Below are 22,861 nucleotides of genomic sequence, written 5' to 3'. Positions count from 1 at the left end.
GGTCCGGAAACTGTGCAATGCCACCGTCATGACAGAGAGTTCTGTTCCCCGATGTGCTATAGGAAAGTCATCATTAACCTGAGTGGGGGAAACACGTAAAGAAGCCCTCGCGGCCACACTGGATGATCCAGTGCATCCACTCCTCAAATCATTGTGTCCGATGCCACCTCTGTTGCGAGGCTCCATTCGTCCGCGAGAGCGCCCCTCTGGACAGTCTGTCCACGCCCAGATTTAGAGCAGCTGGGACGCGATGCGCTCTCATGGACAAGAGATGAGTCGCTGCGAGCCGCCACCCTGTGCAGGGAAGGGGGCCCTCAGGCTCCCTTGATGGATGATGTCCACTACAGCAGTGGAGTTGTTTGACCTCACCATCACATGATGTCCGGTTCGCTGTGGTGCAAAGCAAAACAGAACCTTCTCCACTGCTAACAACTCCAGCAGCGAAAAGCCAAATGGTGACCCCCGCTGCTGTGTTGTCCCAATAACAGGTTGGCCCACTGTTTATTCAGCGACAGTAGAGAGTTTTCCAGCATGTCAACACTACTTTGAGACTAAAAGAGTACGATATAATTTATTTCCTTTTCATCTGTTTCGACTGTTATTTTGAACTCATGATCGAGATGCCGTTATCGTGTCTAATACACAATGCGAGTTCTTCTTCCGCCTTTTCCAAAATTCATGTGGACCACTCGCACAATCGCTCCACTGTTGACAGAAAGATAACGCCGAGCATAGTGGCACCAGAGTAATGTGATTCAAATGTCAAGCGTTGAGTAAAGCTGAAAATTACATTATTCGCTCCTGCTCTGACCCATTTGGGAGTCAATTTAAGCGCCACATGAACACACTCAGGCTGCAGACCATCAAGGGCCAGATCCTACTGCACTGTAAGGTGAGTAAGAAAACTTCTACAACTGAAAAATGTATTACATTTAATGCTGCTGTGATGCATTTGTTTGAATTGGTCAGTTTTCTATTTTAATTTCGATTCAATGAAATAGTTTCTAGATGCTCACTGTCGCTGATATTGACATGATGATGTTTAGTTACCAAGCAACACGTAACACTCAAATTGGAAAGGAGTGTGAATAAAATTAGTTACATAAAAAGGTCTAATACTTAATTAAATATTAAATATCTGTCATTATTTCCATGTAAAATGTCAATAATGTCCTGCTTGATTCAAACCGACCAAATGATACTTGGGCACTTATTTAGATTCTTTTTTTACATTGTTCTTTCCTTCTTTCTTTCAAAAAACACATATGGAGTAAGATGAGGATTTTTACCAGTTTGTTCAAACAGACAAATATTTGGTTGAATGCTCACTCTGCTCTATTGGGGAACCTCTTCTCCCTCCTGTGACGTCTTTATAAGCAGGTTAAACATATTTATCATATTAAAATATGTATTACATATACTGATGGAATTCATTGCTAAAAGTGCATTTTCAGGATTTTCATTATTTTTTGTTATATGTTGCACTTACTGACAATAGAATTGACTTTTGTCCATCAGTAGTTAAGCGATAATGACAGATGCATTAACCTTATTTGCTTTCAGTCTGCTATCTTTCTTCTAGAACACAGCAATGGCAGTTCCACCCAGTCCACTGACCACCCATGTGCTGAATATTGTCACTGGAATCCCCGTGGCAGATATGGCTCTCAGTCTGTACGGACAGGACGCCTCAACCAAAGTCTGGAATTTGATCACTACTGGGTAACACCTGACCATCAATAAATATCATCCATCTTCTGTTGACCCTTCTATTCAAGCTACATTTTCTGTCTGGGCTGATTTTACTTTGTTTTCATCCCAAAACGATTGAAGAGTTAATCCTGTGTATTCTTTAGTATATGACAATTAAATCAATACAATTGTCACTCACATTCATCACCACCTGTTGTGTCTCACCAGTGTGACCAACAGTGAAGGCCGTTGCCCAGGACTCATCACTAAAGAAATGTTTCAGCCTGGTATGTACAAGATCCGCTTTGAAACAGAGCTGTACTGGGAGAGTTTGGGGGAGACCAGCTTTTATCCCTATGTTGAGGTGAGGAATGTGCCAGTACATTCATGGTCTGTCTGACCTGTAACACATATTATTTTCTGTTGCAGTATGTGTTCGCCGTCGGTGATGCAGAACAACAGTACCATCTTCCTCTTCTTCTGAGTAGATTCTCATACACCACATACAGAGGAAATGAGGCATCGTGACCATTCACATCCTCCTGTTAAAGAGCATCATCAGACCTCTGTCAAGGAAGTCTAAAACATTTATGATGTTCAAAATGTTCTCCCTTTTGCTTTGCAAATTGTAAATCCTGTTTGGTCGCGAGCGCTCAAACAAGATCCCTAGAAAAAAAAATGTTTTAAATTAATAACTGTCATTTCATATTTGCGGAAATTGGCGCCACAACCTTGCTGATGTCTTGTTCTTTCTGTAAAGCGTTTCATGAACAGTGTTCCTAAATGTGCAGCATCAATAAAGTTCTATAATTCTGATACAGTTCATTGCTATTGTTTCATTTATTATTAAAATGTAATGTAATGGACTACATCCTTTTTCAATTGCTTTTGCCTGCGTGGACTTGACTATCCGTGTTCGATTATTCTTGCCTTTGTAGGACGGGCCTATGATTTAATTTATCTTTTCTCGCCATAGTATGCGCAGAAACCGTGCCTTTATTGAACCACATTAGACCAAGGAGCTCTTGACAGATCACACCCACCCAGTGCTGCATGTATATATATTGCTAGCCCATGTTTCACCTTCAGTTAAAGAAAGGAGAAGCCCCTGGCAGCAGCCTGGAGAATGGGGCGGAGCTCAACATTGAGGTACGCCCACCTTGAGTTCGAAGGTCCCGCCCACTTCAATGACTCAATGTTTAGTTCAGCCCATCTTCAATGTAAACACATGCCCATCGACTTGCATACAGGCTGCAAAACTTCAGCCAACCTGTGTTAAATTTGTAGTATTATTCCTCTCATTATCAATGTTTGCGAGTGTAATTATAACCTACCATAATATTAATTTGTTAGTCTGGCATAAATGTTTATTCGTTACATTTGATATTGCACATGGTTTTATCATTTTAGATTTCGAGTGTAATAACATTCGGGTGAAACGTGTCATAATGTTGTAGAAACAAGATATATTTTTGTCAGAATAAATGATGTTTTCATGATGAGAAGTGTAGCCTTTTTTAAAAGCCTTATATGTATTGCATATTGTAAAAAAAAAAAAATCAACATTTGTTCAATGTGATTCTGTCTGCTTATTTTGTTGTCCATATCGAGACACATAACAATTTGGAGATTGGGTGTGATCTCAAAATAACAAGAAATAAGCAGCCCTGGACTTTTTTCTTTGCCCCTTCTGCATCGATGAAGGGCCACATCATATGGTTGACAATCATATGAAGGGCCAGTCTACCGTTCAGAGTTCACAATCTCGATGTCTTTGCTTCATTTGAAATGAATGAATGAGAGGCACACAATGAAAACAAACTGCATTTGTGTATTGTCTTGATTACTATTGTTCTGAAACTTTGTTTCAAGTGTTCTCCAGTATTCTGTGCGCGCTGAGTACACAATTTAAATGTGTGTATTAGTCCTAAAACAGTTGTACAGAGTAATACTGAAGCATCTGTTATGCCCAATTGTAATTTTCCAGTAAATTGAGAGGATTCAAGATGTTGATGAAATAATGTGCAGCTATAAAAAGTTGCGAGAGGATGGTGCCATAAAGACAGTCTACATTACACGACTATGCTACTTGCTTCATTTTTAAAGATCATTTTACAGATAAAAATGTCTCCTCAAGTATACAATTACGCACAATGAGAGAAGATAAATGATATTTTTTTCTTAGTTACCCCCCTCCTTATGTTTCATGCTGGTTTTACACCAGCGATCCATTCAGTTTTCAGTGGAATTGATTTGAAGCGAGTGATGTAATAGAGAGTCGACTGACTAAAGTACAGTCGCAGGCTCGTCGCTTTAGTGCAGTTCAGCATCTCTGAGTGATTATTATTCCATCATTGCATTTTACTGGAGCAGTCCACAGTCTGTCACATGTGCCACTGATCGGCTGGACATCCCTTTCCATGGAGCTTGTTCAAGTTTAATCTTCATTTCTTCTGGCCTGATGGACTCAGATCAGGATTCTGATTCTGTACCCAGTTGAAGGTGAACTTCCCTCAACTGTCTTTAACCTTCAGCTGCTTCCTCCAGACACCTGGAAGTCACATGACCGCAGCTTCCTATGAAACTGTTGGTGCCTGATGGTTTCAGTGTTTCGAGGGAGTGAGCTGACTACAGAGAAATGACTGCACCTCAAAGAACCTACGGCTGCATCTTCAACAGAAGGAGCAGGCATGTGGCAACTGACCTAACAGTGATAAATCAATGAGCACAGAATTAGGCATGTGGGCCTTGATAGAACTATCCAGCTTTGTATTCAGCTTGGTGGAGTTTTGACTCGTGACATTTCAAAATGGCCACAAGCAAACGACAGAACAGCAGTGTTGCCAAAGTACTGCCTCAAGAGCTACACAGGTTGTTTTATATAAATGGCTCTAATCTGTTAGTCACACTTTTATAGACTGCTGGAAGGTCATGAAGGTCCTTGTCTCACTCAAGGGAATCTATGACCTTGAGATGCCACTGTGTCATGAAGTGGAAGCATCTTAGCATCACAACGCAGAGGTGTGGAGTCCAGTGGCCACCACATGTTTGCATGAGTTCCCTATATTCCCTCATTTAACTATGAGTTTCACTGGACTATAAATGTGCACAATTGAGGCCATCGAGAATGTGAACTGCTATCCAAGCTTCAACTGTTGCAGTACACTGTGGAACTTGTGTTTGTGGTGGAAGGACTTTTTCCCAGCAGCCATAGATGTTCAGTAAAGTCACCTTTAATATTTCTGTGTGTGTTATAATGACATTTTTCAAAAGAAAGATTTTGGAATTTCCACCAAATTGACAGACTCCAGCCTCATTCTTGCCGTAAAGGTTTTATTTTCTTCTGCATCACCAATGGAGTGTCAGCATCTCCTCCATCTTGTACTTGGCACAGCGAGAAGGCCCAGATCGATGTGTAGTATTGCGTATTATTATACCATGAAGATGTTCTTCTGTCTGATTTCAATGTCGTTCTAGGACTGCTCATGTGTTTTTTAACAAAATTGAAATTCATTTTGGTGCATCGTGTTTTTGGTTTGAATTATTAAAATATACCAAGTGGAAATACTCATGGTCATAAATGTTGAGTCAAAATTCCTTGGGTGCCTTTTCCTCCACACACAAATGCTACTTGAATGCCACTCCAAGGCAACTTTGTCATTTCAAAAATATGTTTCTGAATCTTAATAACGTCATTCTAAATGCTTTAAAAGACGACAGATTCTACTTCAGTCTGGTGAGAGGTGGAGAGATCGTGGAAGTCACGTCCCAGGTGAGTCATGTGACAAGCCGGAAGTAGTCTGTGTACACCTCGCTTAATTTATTATCTGAACTAAATATGACAATGTTGTGTTCATATTATTAAAACAAGGATGTTCAAAGTAATTCTGATGGGACATTTCAACACTGATTTTTGAGATTATTTTGTTGAGTGATTTCGTGACAACATTAACAAGCCATCTTCAAATCGGAAATTGACTGATTGTCAGGAAGTTTCAATCGATTGTGGTGGTGCATTTCAAAATTAAAGTCTTTTAGCGAAAAGGCAAACGGTGAACACTGCTGCTGTGTTTGCCTCCCAATAACCAGTTGGACCACTGTTTATTCCGTGACAGCGGAGTTTTCCAGCATGTCAACACTACTTAGAGACAAAAATAGTACGATACGGTTCATTTCCTTTTCATCTGAAACATAGTATTTGGTTTTATGCAGACTGTAATTTTGAACTTGTGATCGAGCTGGAGTTATCGTGTCTAATACACGATGCGACCCGAGGTGGATTTTTAGGCTTGACGCAAGTTCTTCTTCCGCCTTTTCCGAAATTCATGTGGACCACTCGCACAATTGCTCCACTGGCACTAAAGTTATGTGATTCAAATGTCAAGCGTTGAGTAAAGCTGAAAATGACATTATTCGCTCCTGCTCTGACCCATTTGGGAGTCAATTTAAGCGCCACATGAACACACTCAGGCTGCAGACCATCAAGGGCCAGATCCTACTGCACTGTAAGGTGAGTAAGAAAACTTCTACAACTGAAAAATGTATTACATTTAATGCTGCTGTGATGCATTTGTTTGGATTGATCAGTTTTCTATTTTAATTTTGATTCAATGAAATAGTTTCTAGATGCTCACTGTCGCTGATATTGACATGATGTTGTTTAGATGTGCTTTCAAGCATCAGAATGCTTATGTTCATGAATTCAATGTGTTACCAAGCGACACGTAACACTCAAATTGGAAAGCAGTATGAGTGCAATTAGATACATAAAAAGATCTAATACTTAATTAAATATTAAATAATTGTAATTATTTCTTAATTATTGTAGAATGTCAATAATGGCCTGCTTTATTCAAACGGACCAAATTATACCTGGGCACTTATTTAGATTCTGTTTTTACATTGTTCTTTCCTTCTTTCTTTCAAAAAACACAGATGAGGATTTTTACCAGTTTGTTCAAACAGACAAATATTTGGTTGAATGCTCACTCTGCTCTATTGGGGAACCTCTTCTCCCTCCTGTGACGTCTTTATAAGCAGGTTAAACATATTTATCATATTAAAATATGTATTACATATACTGATGGAATTCATTGCTAAAAGCGCATTTTCAGGATTTTCATTATTTTTTGTTATATGTTGCACTTACTGACAATAGAATTGACTTTTGTCCATCAGTAGTTAAGCGATAATGACAGATGCATTAACCTTATTTGCTTTCAGTCTGCTATCTTTCTTCTAGAACACAGCAATGGCAGTTCCACCCAGTCCACTGACCACCCATGTGCTGAATATTGTCACTGGAATCCCCGTGGCAGATATGGCTCTCAGTCTGTACGGACAGGACGCCTCAACCAAAGTCTGGAATTTGATCACTACTGGGTAACACCTGACCATCAATAAATGTCATCTTCTGTTGACCCTTCTATTCAAGCTACATTTCCTGTCTGGGCTGATTTTACTTTGTTTTCATCCCAAAACGTTTGAAGAATTAATCCGATGTATTCTTTAGTATATGACAATGAAGCACATACAATTGTCACTCACATTCATCACCACCTGTCTTGTCTCACCAGTGTGACCAACAGTCAAGGCCGTTGCCCAGGACTCATCACTAAAGAAATGTTTCAGCCTGGTATGTACAAGATCCGCTTTGAAACAGAGCTGTACTGGGAGAGTTTGGGAGAGACCAGCTTTTATCCCTATGTTGAGGTGAGGAATGTGCCAGTACATTCATGGTCTGTCTGACCTGTAACACATATTATTTTCTGTTGCAGTATGTGTTCGCCGTCGGTGATGCAGAACAACAGTACCATCTTCCTCTTCTTCTGAGTAGATTCTCATACACCACATACAGAGGAAATGAGGCATCGTGACCATTCACATCCTCCTGTTAAAGAGCATCATCAGACCTATGTCAAGGAAGTCTAAAACATTTATGATGTTCAAAATGTTCTCCCTTTTGCTTTGCAAATTGTAAATCCTGTTTGGTCGCGAGCGCTCAAACAAGATCCCTGGAAAAAAAAAAGTTTTAAATTAATAACTGTCATTTCATATTTGCGGAAATTGGTGCCACAACCTTGCTGATGTCTTGTTCTTTCTGTAAAGCGTTTCATGAACAGCGTTCCTAAATGTGCAGCATCAATAAAGTTCTATAATTCTGATACAGTTCATTGCTATTGTTTCATTTATTATTAAAATGCAATGTAATGGACTACATCCTTTTTCAGTTGCTTTTGCCTGCGTGGACTTGACTATCCGTGTTCGATTATTCTTGCCTTTGTAGGACGGGCCTATGATTTAATTTATCTTTTCTCGCCATAGTATGCGCAGAAACCGTGCCTTTATTGAACCACATTAGACCAAGGAGCTCTTGACAGATCACACCCACCCAGTGCTGCATGTATATATATTGCTAGCCCATGTTTCACCTTCAGTTAAAGAAAGGAGAAGCCCCTGGCAGCAGCCTGGAGAATGGGGCGGAGCTCAACATTGAGGTACGCCCACCTTGAGCTCGAAGGTCCCGCCCACTTCAATGACTCAATGTTTAGTTCAGCCCATCTTCAATGTAAACACATGCCCATCGACTTGCATACAGGCTGCAAAACTTCAGCCAACCTGTGTTAAATTTGTAGTATTATTCCTCTCATTATCAATGTTTGCGAGTGTAATTATAACCTACCATAATATTAATTTGTTAGTCTGGCATAAATGTTTATTCGTTACATTTGATATTGCACATGGTTTTATCATTTTAGATTTCGAGTGTAATAACATTCGGGTGAAACGTGTCATAATGTTGTAGAAACAAGATATATTTTTGTCAGAATAAATGATGTTTTCATGATGAGAAGTGTAGCCTTTTTTAAAAGTCTCATATGTATTGCATATTGTAAAAAAAAAAATCAACATTTGTTCAATGTGATTCTGTCTGCTTATTTTGTTGTCCATATCGAGACACATAACAATTTGGAGATTGGGTGTGATCTCAAAATAACAAGAAATAAGCAGCCCTGGACATTTTTCTTTGCCCCTTCTGCATCGATGAAGGGCCACATCATATGGTTGACAATCATATGAAGGGCCAGTCTACCGTTCAGAGTTCACAATCTCGATGTCTTTGCTTCATTTGAAATGAATGAATGAGAGGCACACAATGAAAACAAACTGCATTTGTGTATTGTCTTGATTACTATTGTTCTGAAACTTTGTTTCAAGTGTTCTCCAGTATTCTGTGCGCGCTGAGTACACAATTTAAATGTGTGTATTAGTCCTAAAACAGTTGTACAGAGTAATACTGAAGCATCTGTTATGCCCAATTGTAATTTTCCTGTAAATTGAGAGGATTCAAGATGTTGATGAAATAATGTGCAGCTATAAAAAGTTGCGAGAGGATGGTGCCATAAAGACAGTCTACATTACACGACTATGTTACTTGCTTCATTTTTAAAGATCATTTTACAGATAAAAATGTCTCCTCAAGTATACAATTACGCACAATGAGTGAAGATAAATGATATTTTTTTCTTAGTTACCCCCCTCCTTATGTTTCATGCTGGTTTTACACCAGCGATCCATTCAGTTTTCAGTGGAATTGATTTGAAGCGAGTGATGTAATAGAGAGTTGACTGACTAAAGTACAGTCGCAGGCTTGTCGCTTTAGTGCAGTTCAGCAACTCTGAGTGATTATTATTCCATCATTGCATTTTACTGGAGCAGTCCACAGTCTGTCACATGTGCCACTGATCGGCCGGACATCCCTTTCCATGGAGCTTGTTCAAGTTTAATCTTCATTTCTTCTGGCCTGATGGACTCAGATCAGGATTCTGATTCTGTACCCAGTTGAAGGTGAACTTCCCTCAACTGTCTTTAACCTTCAGCTGCTTCCTCCAGACACCTGGAAGTCACATGACCGCAGCTTCCTATGAAACTGTTGGTGCCTGATGGTTTCAGTGTTTCGAGGGAGTGAGCTGACTTCAGAGAAATGACTGCTCCTCAAAGAACCTACGGCTGCATCTTCAACAGAAGGAGCAGGCATGTGGCAACTGACCTAACAGTGATAAATCAATGAGCACAGAATTAGGCATGTGGGCCTTGATAGAACTATCCAGCTTTGTATTCAGCTTGGTGGAGTTTTGACTCGTGACATTTCAAAATGGCCACAAGCAAACGACAGAACAGCAGTGTTGCCAAAGTACTGCCTCAAGATCGACACAGGTTGTTTTATATAAATGGCTCTAATCTGTTAGTCACACTTTTATAGACTGCTGGAAGGTCATGAAGGTCCTTGTCTCACTCAAGGGAATCTATGACCTTGAGATGCCACTGTGTCATGAAGTGGAAGCATCTTAGCATCACAACGCAGAGGTGTGGAGTCCAGTGGCCACCACATGTTTGCATGAGTTCCCTATATTCCCTCATTTTAACTATGAGTTTCACTGGACTATAAATGTGCACAATTGAGGTCATCGAGAATGTGAACTGCTATCCAAGCTTCAACTGTTGCAGTACACTGTGGAACTTGTGTTTGTGGTGGAAGGACTTTTTCCCAGCAGCCATAGATGTTCAGTAAAGTCACCTTTAATATTTCTGTGTGTGTTATAATGACATTTTTCAAAAGAAAGATTTTGGAATTTCCACCAAATTGACAGACTCCAGCCTCATTCTTGCCGTAAAGCTTTTATTTTCTTCTGCATCACCAATGGAGTGTCAGCATCTCCTCCATCTTGTACTTGGCACAGCGAGAAGGCCCAGATCGATGTGTAGTATTGTGTATTATTATAGCATGAAGATGTTCTTCTGTCTGATTTCAATGTCGTTCTAGGACTGCTCATGTGTTTTTTAACAAAATTGAAATTCATTTTGGTGCATCGTGTTTTTGGTTTGAATTATTAAAATATACCAAGTGGAAATACTCATGGTCATAAATGTTGAGTCAAAATTCCTTGGGTGCCTTTTCCTCCACACACAAATGCTACTTGAATGCCACTCCAAGGCAACTTTGTCATTTCAAAAATATGTTTCTGAATCTTAATAACCTCATTCTAAATGCTTTAAAAGACGACAGATTCTACTTCAGTCAGTTGAGAGGTGGAGAGATCGTGGAAGTCACGTCCCAGGTGAGTCATGTGACAAGCCGGAAGTAGTCTGTGTACACCTCGCTTAATTTATTGTCTGAACTAAATATGACAATGTTGTGTTCATATTATTAAAACAAGGACGTTCAAAGTAATTCTGATGGGACATTTCAACATTGATTTTTGAGATTATTTTGTAGAGTGATTTCGTGACAACATTAACAAGCCATCTTCAAATCGGAAATTTACTGATTGTCAGGAAGTTTCAATCGATTGTGGTGGTGCATTTCAAAATTAAAGTCTTTTAGCGAAAAGGCAAACGGTGAACACTGCTGCTGTGTTTGCCTCCCAATAACCAGTTGGACCACTGTTTATTCTGTGACAGTGGAGTTTTCCAGCATGTCACCACTACTTAGAGACAAAAAGAGTACGATACGGTTCATTTCCTTTTAGTCTGAAACATAGTATTTGGTTTTATGCAGACTGTAATTTTGAACTTGTGATCGAGCTGGAGTTATCGTGTCTAATACACGATGCGACCCGAGGTGGATTTGTAGGCTTGACGCAAGTTCTTCTTCCGCCTTTTCCGAAATTCATGTGGACCACTCGCACAATTGCTCCACTGGCACTAAAGTTATGTGATTCAAATGTCAAGCGTTGAGTAAAGCTGAAAATTACATTATTCGCTCCTGCTCTGACCCATTTGGGAGTCAATTTAAGCGCCACATGAACACACTCAGGCTGCAGACCATCAAGGGCCAGATCCTACTGCACTGTAAGGTGAGTAAGAAAACTTCTACAACTGAAAAATGTATTACATTTAATGCTGCTGTGATGCATTTGTTTGGATTGATCAGTTTTCTATTTTAATTTTGATTCAATGAAATAGTTTCTAGATGCTCACTGTCGCTGATATTGACATGATGTTGTTTAGATGTGCTTTCAAGCATCAGAATGCTTATGTTCATGAATTCAATGTGTTACCAAGCGACACGTAACACTCAAATTGGAAAGCAGTATGAGTGCAATTAGATACATAAAAAGATCTAATACTTAATTAAATATTAAATAATTGTAATTATTTCTTAATTATTGTAGAATGTCAATAATGGCCTGCTTTATTCAAACGGACCAAATTATACCTGGGCACTTATTTAGATTCTGTTTTTACATTGTTCTTTCCTTCTTTCTTTCAAAACACATCTGGAGCAAGATGAGGATTTTTACCAGTTTGTTCAAAAAGACAATTATTTGGTTGAATGTGAACTCTACGTTTTCAGGATTTCATTCATTCATTTTTACGATTGCAAGATACATTTCTGTGGAGGCAACTAAATTACATCATTGACCAATATTGACAGTAAAACAATGAATAAACTTCATTACAGTGACATTGTAATGTAATGAATGAAAGGGAAGGTGTACACAACTGTAGTCAGGTCAGCATTGTTGAATGGTTTGGAAGCAGTGGCACTGAGGAAAAGACAGGAGGCAGAGCTGGAGGTAGCAGAGTTGAAGATGCTGAGCTTCTCTCTGGCAGTGAGCAGGATGGATAGGATCAGGAAGCAGTAGATCAGAGGGACAGCACGTGTGCTCAGGTGTTTAGGAGACAAAGTCAGAGAGGCTAGATGGAGATGGTTTGGACATGTACAGAGGAGAGGAGATTGATGGAGGTGGTGAAGAAGGACATGAGGTTTGTAGGTTTGAGAGAAGCGGAAGCAGAGGACAGGGTGAGATGGAGGAAGATGATCCGCTGTGGCCACCTCTGAAGGGAGAAGCTGAAAGGAAAAGAAGAAGACAGTGACATTGTACTGCATTACACCTGTTACATCTTGCACTTACTGACAACAGAATTGACTTTGGTCCATCACTAGTTTGCGATAATGACAGCTGCATTAACCTTATTTGGTTTCAGTCTGCTATCTTTCTTCTAGAACACAGCAATGGCAGTTCCACCCAGTCCACTGACCACCCATGTGCTGAATGTTTCCGCTGGTATCCCCGCGGCAGATATGGCTCTCAGTCTGTACGGACAGGACGCCTCAACCAAAGTCTGGAATTTGATCACTACTGGGTAACACCTGACCATCAATAAATATCATCTTCTGTTGACCCTTCTATTCAAGCTACATTTTCTGTCTGGGCTGATTTTATTTTGTTTTCATCCCAAAACGATTGAATAATTAATCCTGTGTATTCTTTAGTATACGACAATGAAGCACATACACTTGTCACTCACATTCATCACCACCTGTTTTGTCTCACCAGTGTGACCAACAGTGAAGGCCGTTGCTCAGAACTGGTCACTAAAGAAATGTTTCAGCCTGGTATGTACAAAATCCGCTTTGAAACAGAGCTGTACTGGGAGAGTTTGGGGGAGACCAGCTTTTATCCCTATGTTGAGGTGAGGAATGTGCCAGTACATTCATGGTCTGTCTGACCTGTAACACATATTATTTTCTGTTGCAGTATGTGTTCGCCGTCGGTGATGCAGATCAACAGTACCATCTTCCTCTTCTTCTGAGTAGATTCTCATACACCACATACAGAGGAAATGATGCATCGTGACCATTCACATCCACCTGCTAAAGAGCATCAAGGAAGATATTGTCTCTGAGTTCCATGCTTTTGCATTTCATGTTGCTAACCCCAGTGTGTTGAGCATCATTAAAACTGCAGTTTTATTGGTTTGGCTCACACTAAATATTTACCAATACACTCTTGTGCCTGGATTTTCTAAATCCTGTTTAAAAGTAGTCTCAAACATTTATCTCTGTCTTCATGTTGTTGAAAATGTTCTCCCTTTTGCTTTGCAAATTGTAAATCCTCTTTGGTCACGAACGTCCAAACAAGATCCCTGGAAAAAAGACATGTTTTAAATGAATAACTGTCATCATTTCATATTTGTGGAAATTAGCGGCACAATCTTGTTGATGTCTTGTTCTTTCTGTAGAGTGTTAGATCAACAGCGTTCTGAAATGTGCAGCATCAATAAAGTTCTACAATTCTGATTATGATTATTATTGGGTGCGTTCATGCACAGCCAGGCAGACGCAGCTGAGACTGAGCTTGTGAGACCAGGCAGCGGCTGCGCGGAGCAGTTCCGAGATGATGACGACATGGACAAATACTCCGGAAAATCTCGGTTTGTTGTAGTCGGATTGTAGTTTGTACGAAGAACACGATGGAGAAAATCGCTTGTGTGGAGTTATTAGCTGAGGAATTGGAGGCGAAGGAACCCCTCTTTATCGGAGTGCGCTCAGGGAGAAGGTAAGTAGTGTTGTCATAAGGGAAGATGCGAAACATTCAAGGCGCCCGAAATTACCAGCAACAAGCCAAATTACCCCCAAATTTTGAAATTCACAATAAATATATGAGTGTCCTTTGTGTCATCGACATGAAACAATCCGTAGGTTGTTGGTTCACTCTCTGTCATTTCACCAGGTCAGTTGCCAACCCACTAGTTAATGAATGTAACTTCCGTCGTATGGTTTAACCACTCCGAGGCTCCGCCTTGCGCCTGAGAATTGATTGGTTTAACTCTCAGCACCAGCACCAGTCAGCGATTCTTGTCCTCTACTGGATCCAGCTTCAAGCGGCTGAACCACCTCTGCATCCTTCTCATATTCACCAGACCCAGTTTCACCTGCTGAACATGAAAAAAGACAGAAGACAGAACCGTGGAACTACGTGAAATCTCGTCACACAATGAAACAGTACGATCGACAGTACATGAATCACCAGACAGAGAATACTTCTTAGCTTTATTCTTGAATTGAACATCAGAGGACGGAGCTGGGTAAGGACGGTGTCTGACCGGGCCCATCCTGGCACGAACAAAGCCTCTCCCTTCCTTACTCCGCGGAGCACCGCTGCCGGAGGGACCTGATCTCAGCTCTCTCTCCTCCTGCTCGCTGGTCCGCAACGGCTCCCATCTCCGGTCCTCCCTACTCTTCTCCCGGCGTGGACCCCTCTGGAACTTGCGCATTAATGGAGGAGGTGCCTGCCTCCTCCCCGTGCCCGCACAGAGCACGCCAGAGAGCGACCTTGCCGTCTTCCTGGAGCTCTCGAGCTTCTCTACATGTTCGGTGATACCCTCACCAAACAGTGAGTCTTCATTGATGGGGACACCAGAGAGGACCTGTCCTGCCTTATTGCCCAACCCCGACAAGTCGAGCCACATGTTCCGTGTTGCCACCTGTAGCAGCGCATGACCCCGACCGCCACTTTTAATGAGTGCCTGCGCCATGCGGAGAAAAGCCGCCACAGCCACTTGAGCTTCTTGGATTTCTTCCTCGGTCAGGTCTTCCTTTTGGTAAAGCATCCGGTCCATGGTGCAGGCCAGCAGTGTCATGTTGTCCGCCGCTGTCACTTGGGTCGTGCAGTTATATGCTCTATCCACCAGAGCATATGGTGGATAGTGCGACTGTGCGACTGTTCATCTGGCAGAACCTGCTTCCCCGTTGCCCACTGGGAAGTAGTCAGTGCCAGACATAGGGCCAGCGAGTCGCCTAATAGAGGAAGACCCTTCCTCCAATCGACTCCCTCCACCTTAGCATTCAGCTCGTATGCGTCAGCCCGGGGTCTTGATATTGGCCGGGGCCTCCAGCTCAGTATTACTTTAGAGCCAGTTATTTCCTCTTTCGTATCTTGGAACCTGTTGGAACAAATGGCCCATGAGAATCGGTTGGCCACGAGGTCAGCCAGTCTGTTGGCTTGTTTGTGGACCCTTGCCAACCAGGAGTCCCACAGAGGTGTGGCAGATCGGTTTGACATGTCCAAATCAATCCTTTGTGGCCATCTTCACTTCCTCTGTTCACTGGTCACCACACATATGAAGCGGGTAATTACATTCCCTGCACTGTCTGCTGCGCTCCGTTACTTTCTACGTCTACGTGTGAGGTCCAGCAGCAGAAGGGTGGCTTCATGTGTGAACTCTGTAACATGAATATTGTTCCGGATTACAGTGTGTCATCCCCTATAACTCTCAAAGAGCGACTCTACCTTTCTGTTGCTCCAACTCCAGCTTCATTGTGGAATTTGGCTTTGATGAGGTGGTAGTGGAGGGGACCAGAGTGAGGTCAGGAGGACCTTCATGAGCTGAGGGCTCTTCAGGTGACTGAGGAGTCAGCTCCCTGCCACTGGGACCTGGGACCGGCTTGATGGAGAGTGTGAATTTTGTCATCCAAAGCACGCTGTACGCCCATATTCTAAATTACTGTATTCCATTCTCTTTAATGCATGTCGACTATTTTATCACCAAATATGATTCACAACATCTTGCATGTCTGGAATTATGTGTCACATTTATGCACACAGTAAATGTCTCAAAAATGTTGCGCAGAGTAAATGTGCAACATCCTATCCAACATCGTAGTCACGTCCCAGGTGAGTCATGTGACATGCCGGAAGTACTGTGTGCACCTCGTTTATTATCTGAATTAAATGTCATAATTGCCCTAGGTCTGATTCAGGTGCAGGTGATTGCAGGCCGACAGAAGGCACGGACAATGAGATTAAATGAAAGGATTTAATAAACAACAATGTACAATGTAGAAGACGGAGACAGGAACTAAGGACGCCGGAACCAAAACACGAACCGGGATATACACAGAGGGACTGGGGAAAAATCTGCAAAACAAGAGAGGTGAATTAATATCAACCTGCAAAAAGGGAGAACAGAAAAACACTCGGATAATAACTCACGACAATCGTTAAATGAAAAGGTGAGTATAAGACTCACACGCGGACTGACTATAGAATTTAAAGGAGCGGAACGAAAGCGGAGCGCGCAGGAGAAAATGAAACTAAGAAGCGGAGTTCAAGCACGCAAAGAATTTGGAAAGCTCAGGAGTAAACAACGAGGAAGATTAGTCGCAGGAGAGTTACCGGATGACATGAAGTGACCATCTAGCAGCCTGCAGTCTGGAACCCACGAGAAGATATCCACAGAACCGCTGATGACGGGATGAGTTCCACCTGAGCTGCCATTAAGTTGGAGATTATACAGGAAACGGAAACTACAGAGGGTTAACAAATAAAAGCACACAGAACGGACAATGGACAATAACGGAGCACAGAGTGTGGAACGTGACATTAAATACGACAATGTTGTGTTCATATTATTAAAAACAAGGACATTCAAAGTAATTCTGATGTGACATTCCAACATTGATTTTTGAGATCATTTTTTGCATGATTTTGTGACAACATTAACAAACCATCTTCAAATCCGAAATTGACTGTGCAGCTGGCCATTCAGGAAGTTTCAACCGATTATGATGGTGCAAATCAAAATAAAAAGTCTTTCAGACGTTAAAGCTTGGTTGGCCCTAAACTTCCTGAGTTTTAACAATAAAAAGACTGAAGTGATGATTTTTAGACCCAGTAATGTCTGTGATCCTCTGTCTTTTAACCTGGGTCCTCTGTCCAACTATGTTAAACCCGCAGGTAGAAACCTTGGTTTTAAAATGGACAGTGATTTTAAATTTGATTCTCAGATCAGCGCGGTTGTCAAGTCGTGTTTCTTTTATCTCCGTTGCTCCGCTCTCTAAGGTGAAGACCATTTTATCCAGGCAGCATCTGGAAGCAGTGATTCATGCTTTTATCACGTGCCGACTTTAAGACAACACTTCTTAAAACACACTTTTACTCCTTGGCTTTTATATAACCACACAGCTGATCTTCTTTTTAGTAATTTTTATTTTATTTTCTTGTTTTAACTTTATGTATGTATTGTCTTTAATGTCTGTTTTATCCTGATTTTACTGCTGTACAGCACTTAGTGACAATCTTGCATTGCTTTTTAAGTGCTTTATAAATAAAATTGGTATGGTATGGTTTCAGTGAAAAGCCAAAAGGTGAACACTGCTGCTGTGTTTGCTTCCCAATAACCATTTGGACCACTGTTTATTCAGCGACACTGGAGAGTTTTCCAGCATGTCAACACTACTTAGAGACAAAAATAGTACGATACGGTTCATTTCCTTTTCATCTGAAACATAGTATTTGGTTTGATGCAGACTGTAATTTTGAACTCGTGATCGAGGTGGAGTTATCATTTCTAATACACGATGCGACCCGAGGTGAATCTTTAAGCTTGACGCAAGTTCTTCATCCGCCTTTTCCGAAATTCATGTGTCCTCTCGCACAATCGCTCCACTGTTGACAGAAAGATAACGCCAAGAATAGTGGCACTAGAGTTATGTGATTCAAATGTCAAGTGTTGAGTAAAGCTGAAAATTACATTATTCGCTCCTGCTCTGACCCATTTGGGAGTCAATTTAAGCGCCACATGAACACACTCAGGCTGCAGAACATCAAGGGCCAGATCCTCCTGCACTGTAAGGTGAGTAAGAAAACTTCTACAACTGAAAAATGTATTACATTTAATGCTGCTGTGATGCATTTGTTTGGATCGATCAGTTTTCTACATTAATTTCGATTCAATGAAATAGTTTCTAGATGCTCACTGTCGCTGATATTGACATGATGATGTGCTTTCTAGCATCAGAATGTGTGAATATAATCAGATACATAAAATACTTAATTAAATATTAAATATTTGTAATTATTTCCATGTAAAATGTCAATAATGGCCTGCTGGATTCAAACCGACCAAATAATACTTGGGTTTAAACATATTTTTTTGATGGAATTCATTGTTAAAAGTGCATTTTCAGTATTTTTTTTATTATTTTTATTATTGCAAGATACATTTCTGTGAAGGCAACTAAATTCCATCGTTGACCAATATTGACAGTAAAACAATGAATAAACTTCATTACAGTGACATTGTACTGCATTACACCTGTTACATGTTGCACTTCCTGACAATAGAATTGACTTTTATCAATAGTTAATATATAATGACAGATGCATTAACCTTATTTGGTTTCAGTCTGCTATCTTTCTTCTGGAACACAACAATGGCAAATCGTCCCAGTCCACTGACCACCCATGTGATGAATATTGCCGCTGGTATCCCCGCGGCAGATATGGCTCTCAGTCTGTACGGACAGGACGCCTCAACCAAAGTCTGGAATTTGATCACTACTGGGTAACACCTGACCATCAATAAATATCATCCATCTTCTGTTGACCCTTCTATTCAAGCTACATTTCTGGGCTGATTTTATTTTGTTTTCATCCCAAAACGTTTGAAGAATTAATCCTATGTATTCTTTAGTATATGACAATGAAGCACATACAATTGTCACTCACATTCATCACCACCTGTCGTGTCTCACCAGTGTGACCAACAGTCAAGGCAGTTGCCCAGGACTCATCACTAAAGAAATGTTTCAGCCTGGTATGTACAAGATCCGCTTTGAAACAGAGCTGTACTGGGAGAGTTTGGGGGAGACCAGCTTTTATCCCTATGTTGAGGTGAGGAATGTGCCAGTACATTCATGGTCTGTCTGACCTGTAACACATATTATTTTCTGTTGCAGTTTGTGTTTCCTGTCACTGATGCAGAACAACACTACCATGTTCCTCTTCTACTGAGTAGATTCTGGTACACAAATTCACACACCACATACAGACGAAATGAGGCATCGTGACCATCCACATCCTTCTGTTAAAGATCATCATCATCATCATCTGTCAAGGAAGATATTTTCTCTGAAGTCCATGGTTTTGCATTTCATGTTCACAAGCGCTGTGTATTGAGCATCATTAAAACTGCAGTTTTATTCTCTGTTTTATTATCTCTGTCTTCATTATGTTGAAAATGTTCTCCCTTTTGCTTTGCAAATTGTAAATCCTCTTTGGTCACGAACGTCCAAACATGATCCCTGGAAAAAAGACATGTTTTAAATGAATAACTGTTATTGTTTCATATTTGTGGAAATTGGTGCCACAACCTTGTTAATGTCTTGTTCTTTCTGTAAAGCGTGTCATGAACAGCGTTCTGAAATGTGCAGCATCAATAAAGTTCTATAATTCTGATCCAATTTATTGTTATTGCTTCATGTATTATTAACACGCTGGGTCACGGACTGCATCCTTTTTCAATTGCTTTTGCCTGCATGGACTTGACTATCTGTTTTCGATTATTCTTGCCTTTGTAGGACGGGCCTGGCTGCTTCTTGGTGACGATACGGCTAAATCACTTTTTCTTTGTTTTCGTCTACGTTGTTGCATTAAAGAATGGCAGACGACGAATTAGAAGCAATAAGACAGCAAAGGATGGCCGAACTCCAGGCGAAACATGGGGTAAGCAGAGAGCAGTCCTGGGAGAAACGTGTTTTCGCTCCCCTTATAAGGAGATGCTCCCTAGTTTCTCCGTTAGCATGTGGAGCTAAAACTGTCACTGAATCACTCTGTCACTCTGATACACTGAGCGTTGTGTCGTTCATGATTTAATTTGTCATTTCTTGCCATAGTATGCACAGAAACCGCGCCTTTATTGAACCGCATTCGACCAAGTGGCCACTGGCACCCTGTGCTCTTCACACATGGAAGCAGCTTCACACTGAGCACGTGACAGAGTCTGGAGAGGCCGTGGAGAAGGTTGGCTGCAACATCCTCCAGCATGGCATTTCTTTGGAGGGCAGCAGTGGACCAAGCAATGAACGGTTTTTCATAATCCTAATTATAGAACTTTATTGATGCTGCACATTTCAGAACACTTCATGAAAAACAAGATTGTGTCGCCAATTTCCACGGATAAGAAATGATGACAGTTATTCATTTAAAACATTTATTTATTCCAGGGATCTTGTTTGAACATTAGTGACTAACGGGATTTACAATTTGCAAAGCAAAAGGGAGAATATTTTTTAATATCATGACTGAGATAAATGTTTGAGACTACTTTAAAACAGGATTTAGAAAATCCAGGCACAAGAGCATAGCAGCATATACTGCAGTTTTAATGATGCTCAACACACTGGGGTTAGCAACATGAAATGCAAAAGCATGGAACTCAGAGACAATATCTTCCTTGACAGAAGTCTGATGATGCTCTTTAACAGGAGGATGTGAATGGTCACGATGCCTCATTTCCTCTGTATGTGGTGTATGAGAATCTACTCAGGAGAAGAGGAAGATGGTACTGTTGATCTGCATCACCGACGGCGAACACATACTGCAACAGAAAATAATATGTGTTACAGGTCAGACAGACCATGAATGTACTGCACATTCCTCACCTCAACATAGGGATAAAAGCTGGTCTCCCCCAAACTCTCCCAGTACAGCTCTGTTTCAAAGCGGATCTTGTACATACCAGGCTGAAACATTTCTTTAGTGATGAGTCCTGGGCAACGGCCTTGACTGTTGGTCACACTGGTGAGACAAGACAGGTGGTGATGAATGTGAGTGACAAGTCTATGTGCTTCATTGTCATATACTAAAGAATACATAGGATTAATTCTTCAATCGTTTTGGGATGAAAACAAAGTAAAATCAGCCCAGACAGGAAATGTAGCTTGAATAAAAGGGTCAACAGAAGATGATATTTATTGATGGTCAGGTGTTACCCAGTAGTGATCAAATTCCAGACTTTGGTTGAGGCGTCCTGTCCGTACAGACTGAGAGCCATATCTGCCACGGGGATTCCAGTGACAATATTCAGCACATGGGTGGTCAGTGGACTGGGTGGAACTGCCATTGCTGTGTTCTAGAAGAAAGATAGCAGACTGAAAGCAAATAAGGTTAATGCATCTGTCATTATCGCTTAACTACTGATGGACTAAAGTCAGTTCTATTGTCAGTAAGTGCAAGATGTAACAGGCGTAATGCAGTACAGTGTCACTGGAATGAAGTTTGTTCAGTGTTTTACTGTCAATATTGGTCAACGATGTAATTTAGTTGCCTTCACAGAAATGTATCTTGCAATCGTAAAAATGATCTTAAAATTACTGAAAGTTCCATCAGAAAATATGTTTAACCTGCTTATAAAGACGTCACAGGAGAGAGAAGAGGTTCCCCAATAGAGCAGAGTGAGCATTCAACCAAATAATTGTCTGTTTGAACAAACTGGAAAAAAATCCTCATCTTGCTCCATATGTGTTTTGAAAGAAAGAAGGAAATAACAATGTAAAAAAAGAATTAAAAAATAAGTGCAGTCAGAAAACTGATCGATCCAAACAAATGCATCACAGCAGCATTAAATGTAATACATTTTTCAGTTGTAGAAGTTTTCTTACTCACCTTACAGTGCAGTAGGATCTGGCCCTTGATGTTCTGCAGCCTGAGTGTGTTCATGTGGCGCTTAAATTGACTCCCAAATGGGTCAGAACAGAAGCGAATAATGTAATTTTCAGCTTTACTCAATGCTTGACATTTGAATCACATAACTCTAGTGCCACTATGCTTGGCGTTATCTTTCTGTCAACAGTGGAGCGATTGTGCGAGAGGACACATGAATGAACTTGCGTCAAGCCTAAAAATCCACCTCGGTTCGCATCGTGTATTAGACACGATAACGCCAGCTCGATCACGAGTTCAAAATAACAGTCATAAAACCAAATACTATGTTTCAGACTAAAAGGAAATGAACCGTATCATACTCTTTTTGTCTCTAAGTAGTGTTGACATGCTGGAAAACTCCACTGTCACGGAATAAACAGTGGTCCAACTGGTTATTGGGAGGCAAACACAGCAGCAGTGTTCACCGTTTGGCTTTTCGCTAAAAGACTTTTATTTTGATTTGCACCATCATAATCGTTGAAACTTCCTGAGTGGCCAGCGGCACAGTCCATTTCCGATTTGAAGATGGTTTGTTAATGTTGTAACGAAATCACGCAAAAAAAAAAATCTCAAAAATCACTGTTGAAATGTCACATCTGAATTACTTTGAACGCCCTTGTTTTTAATAATATGAACACAACATTGTCATACTTAGTTCAGATAATAAATTAAGCGAGGTGTACACAGACTTCCGGCTTGTCACATGACTCACCTGGGACGTGACTTCCACGATCTCTCCACCTCTCAACTGAGTGTGAAGGAAAAGGCACACAAGGAATTTTTACTCAACATTTATTTCCACTTGGCATGATTTAATAATGCAAACCAAAAACATGACGCACCAAAATTTATTTCAATTTTGTTAAAAAAGCACATGAGCAGTCCTAGGCGCC

At 40.8% G+C, this 22,861-nt stretch overlaps 5 protein-coding genes across 8 annotated transcripts; 4 read left to right on the top strand and 1 right to left on the bottom strand.

The window, feature by feature from the left end:
* Positions 1-774: 774 nt before the first annotated feature.
* On the top strand, positions 775-2,424 carry LOC128759276 (5-hydroxyisourate hydrolase-like). 2 transcript variants are annotated; one of them, XM_053866139.1, is made up of 4 exons: positions 775-892; positions 1,564-1,722; positions 1,921-2,056; positions 2,122-2,424. In XM_053866139.1, the coding sequence occupies exons 2-4, from the start codon at positions 1,592-1,594 to the stop codon at positions 2,218-2,220; spliced, it is 366 nt and encodes a 121-aa protein (XP_053722114.1). In that variant the 5' UTR covers positions 775-892; positions 1,564-1,591; the 3' UTR covers positions 2,221-2,424. The 2 variants fall into 2 exon arrangements, with proteins under 2 accessions (XP_053722114.1, XP_053722113.1); XM_053866138.1 differs by having other exon boundaries at positions 839-892; positions 1,583-1,722.
* Positions 2,425-6,148: 3,724 nt separating this feature from the next.
* Positions 6,149-7,722, top strand: LOC128759131 (5-hydroxyisourate hydrolase-like). Of its 2 annotated transcripts, none has more exons than XM_053865833.1 (4): positions 6,149-6,202; positions 6,935-7,074; positions 7,269-7,404; positions 7,470-7,722. In XM_053865833.1, exons 1-4 carry the CDS (start codon positions 6,149-6,151, stop codon positions 7,566-7,568), a joined length of 429 nt encoding a protein of 142 aa, XP_053721808.1. In that variant the 3' UTR covers positions 7,569-7,722. The 2 variants fall into 2 exon arrangements, with proteins under 2 accessions (XP_053721808.1, XP_053721809.1); XM_053865834.1 differs by having other exon boundaries at positions 6,173-6,202; positions 6,916-7,074.
* Positions 7,723-11,495: 3,773 nt separating this feature from the next.
* LOC128759132 (5-hydroxyisourate hydrolase-like) lies at positions 11,496-13,362 on the top strand. Its single transcript, XM_053865835.1, has 4 exons — positions 11,496-11,549; positions 12,704-12,843; positions 13,038-13,173; positions 13,239-13,362. The coding sequence occupies exons 1-4, from the start codon at positions 11,496-11,498 to the stop codon at positions 13,335-13,337; spliced, it is 429 nt and encodes a 142-aa protein (XP_053721810.1). The 3' UTR covers positions 13,338-13,362.
* Positions 13,363-18,063: 4,701 nt separating this feature from the next.
* On the top strand, positions 18,064-19,400 carry LOC128759288 (5-hydroxyisourate hydrolase-like). The gene is made up of 4 exons (XM_053866156.1): positions 18,064-18,116; positions 18,688-18,828; positions 19,022-19,157; positions 19,223-19,400. The coding sequence occupies exons 1-4, from the start codon at positions 18,064-18,066 to the stop codon at positions 19,331-19,333; spliced, it is 441 nt and encodes a 146-aa protein (XP_053722131.1). The 3' UTR covers positions 19,334-19,400.
* Positions 19,401-20,393: 993 nt separating this feature from the next.
* LOC128758883 (5-hydroxyisourate hydrolase-like) lies at positions 20,394-21,983 on the bottom strand. 2 transcript variants are annotated; one of them, XM_053865341.1, is made up of 4 exons: positions 21,930-21,983; positions 21,257-21,396; positions 20,927-21,062; positions 20,394-20,862 (listed from the first exon to the last, which is right to left on the bottom strand). In XM_053865341.1, the coding sequence occupies exons 1-4, from the start codon at positions 21,981-21,983 to the stop codon at positions 20,764-20,766; spliced, it is 429 nt and encodes a 142-aa protein (XP_053721316.1). In that variant the 3' UTR covers positions 20,394-20,763. The 2 variants fall into 2 exon arrangements, with proteins under 2 accessions (XP_053721316.1, XP_053721317.1); XM_053865342.1 differs by having other exon boundaries at positions 21,257-21,415; positions 21,930-21,959.
* Positions 21,984-22,861: the final 878 nt, after the last annotated feature.

The sequence above is a fragment of the Synchiropus splendidus genome, chromosome 5, assembly GCF_027744825.2.
Source record: "Synchiropus splendidus isolate RoL2022-P1 chromosome 5, RoL_Sspl_1.0, whole genome shotgun sequence".
Classification (NCBI taxonomy): domain Eukaryota; kingdom Metazoa; phylum Chordata; class Actinopteri; order Syngnathiformes; family Callionymidae; genus Synchiropus; species Synchiropus splendidus.
The sequence above is the reverse complement of the archived record's forward strand: the minus strand, read 5'-3'. Positions and strand labels throughout refer to the sequence as shown.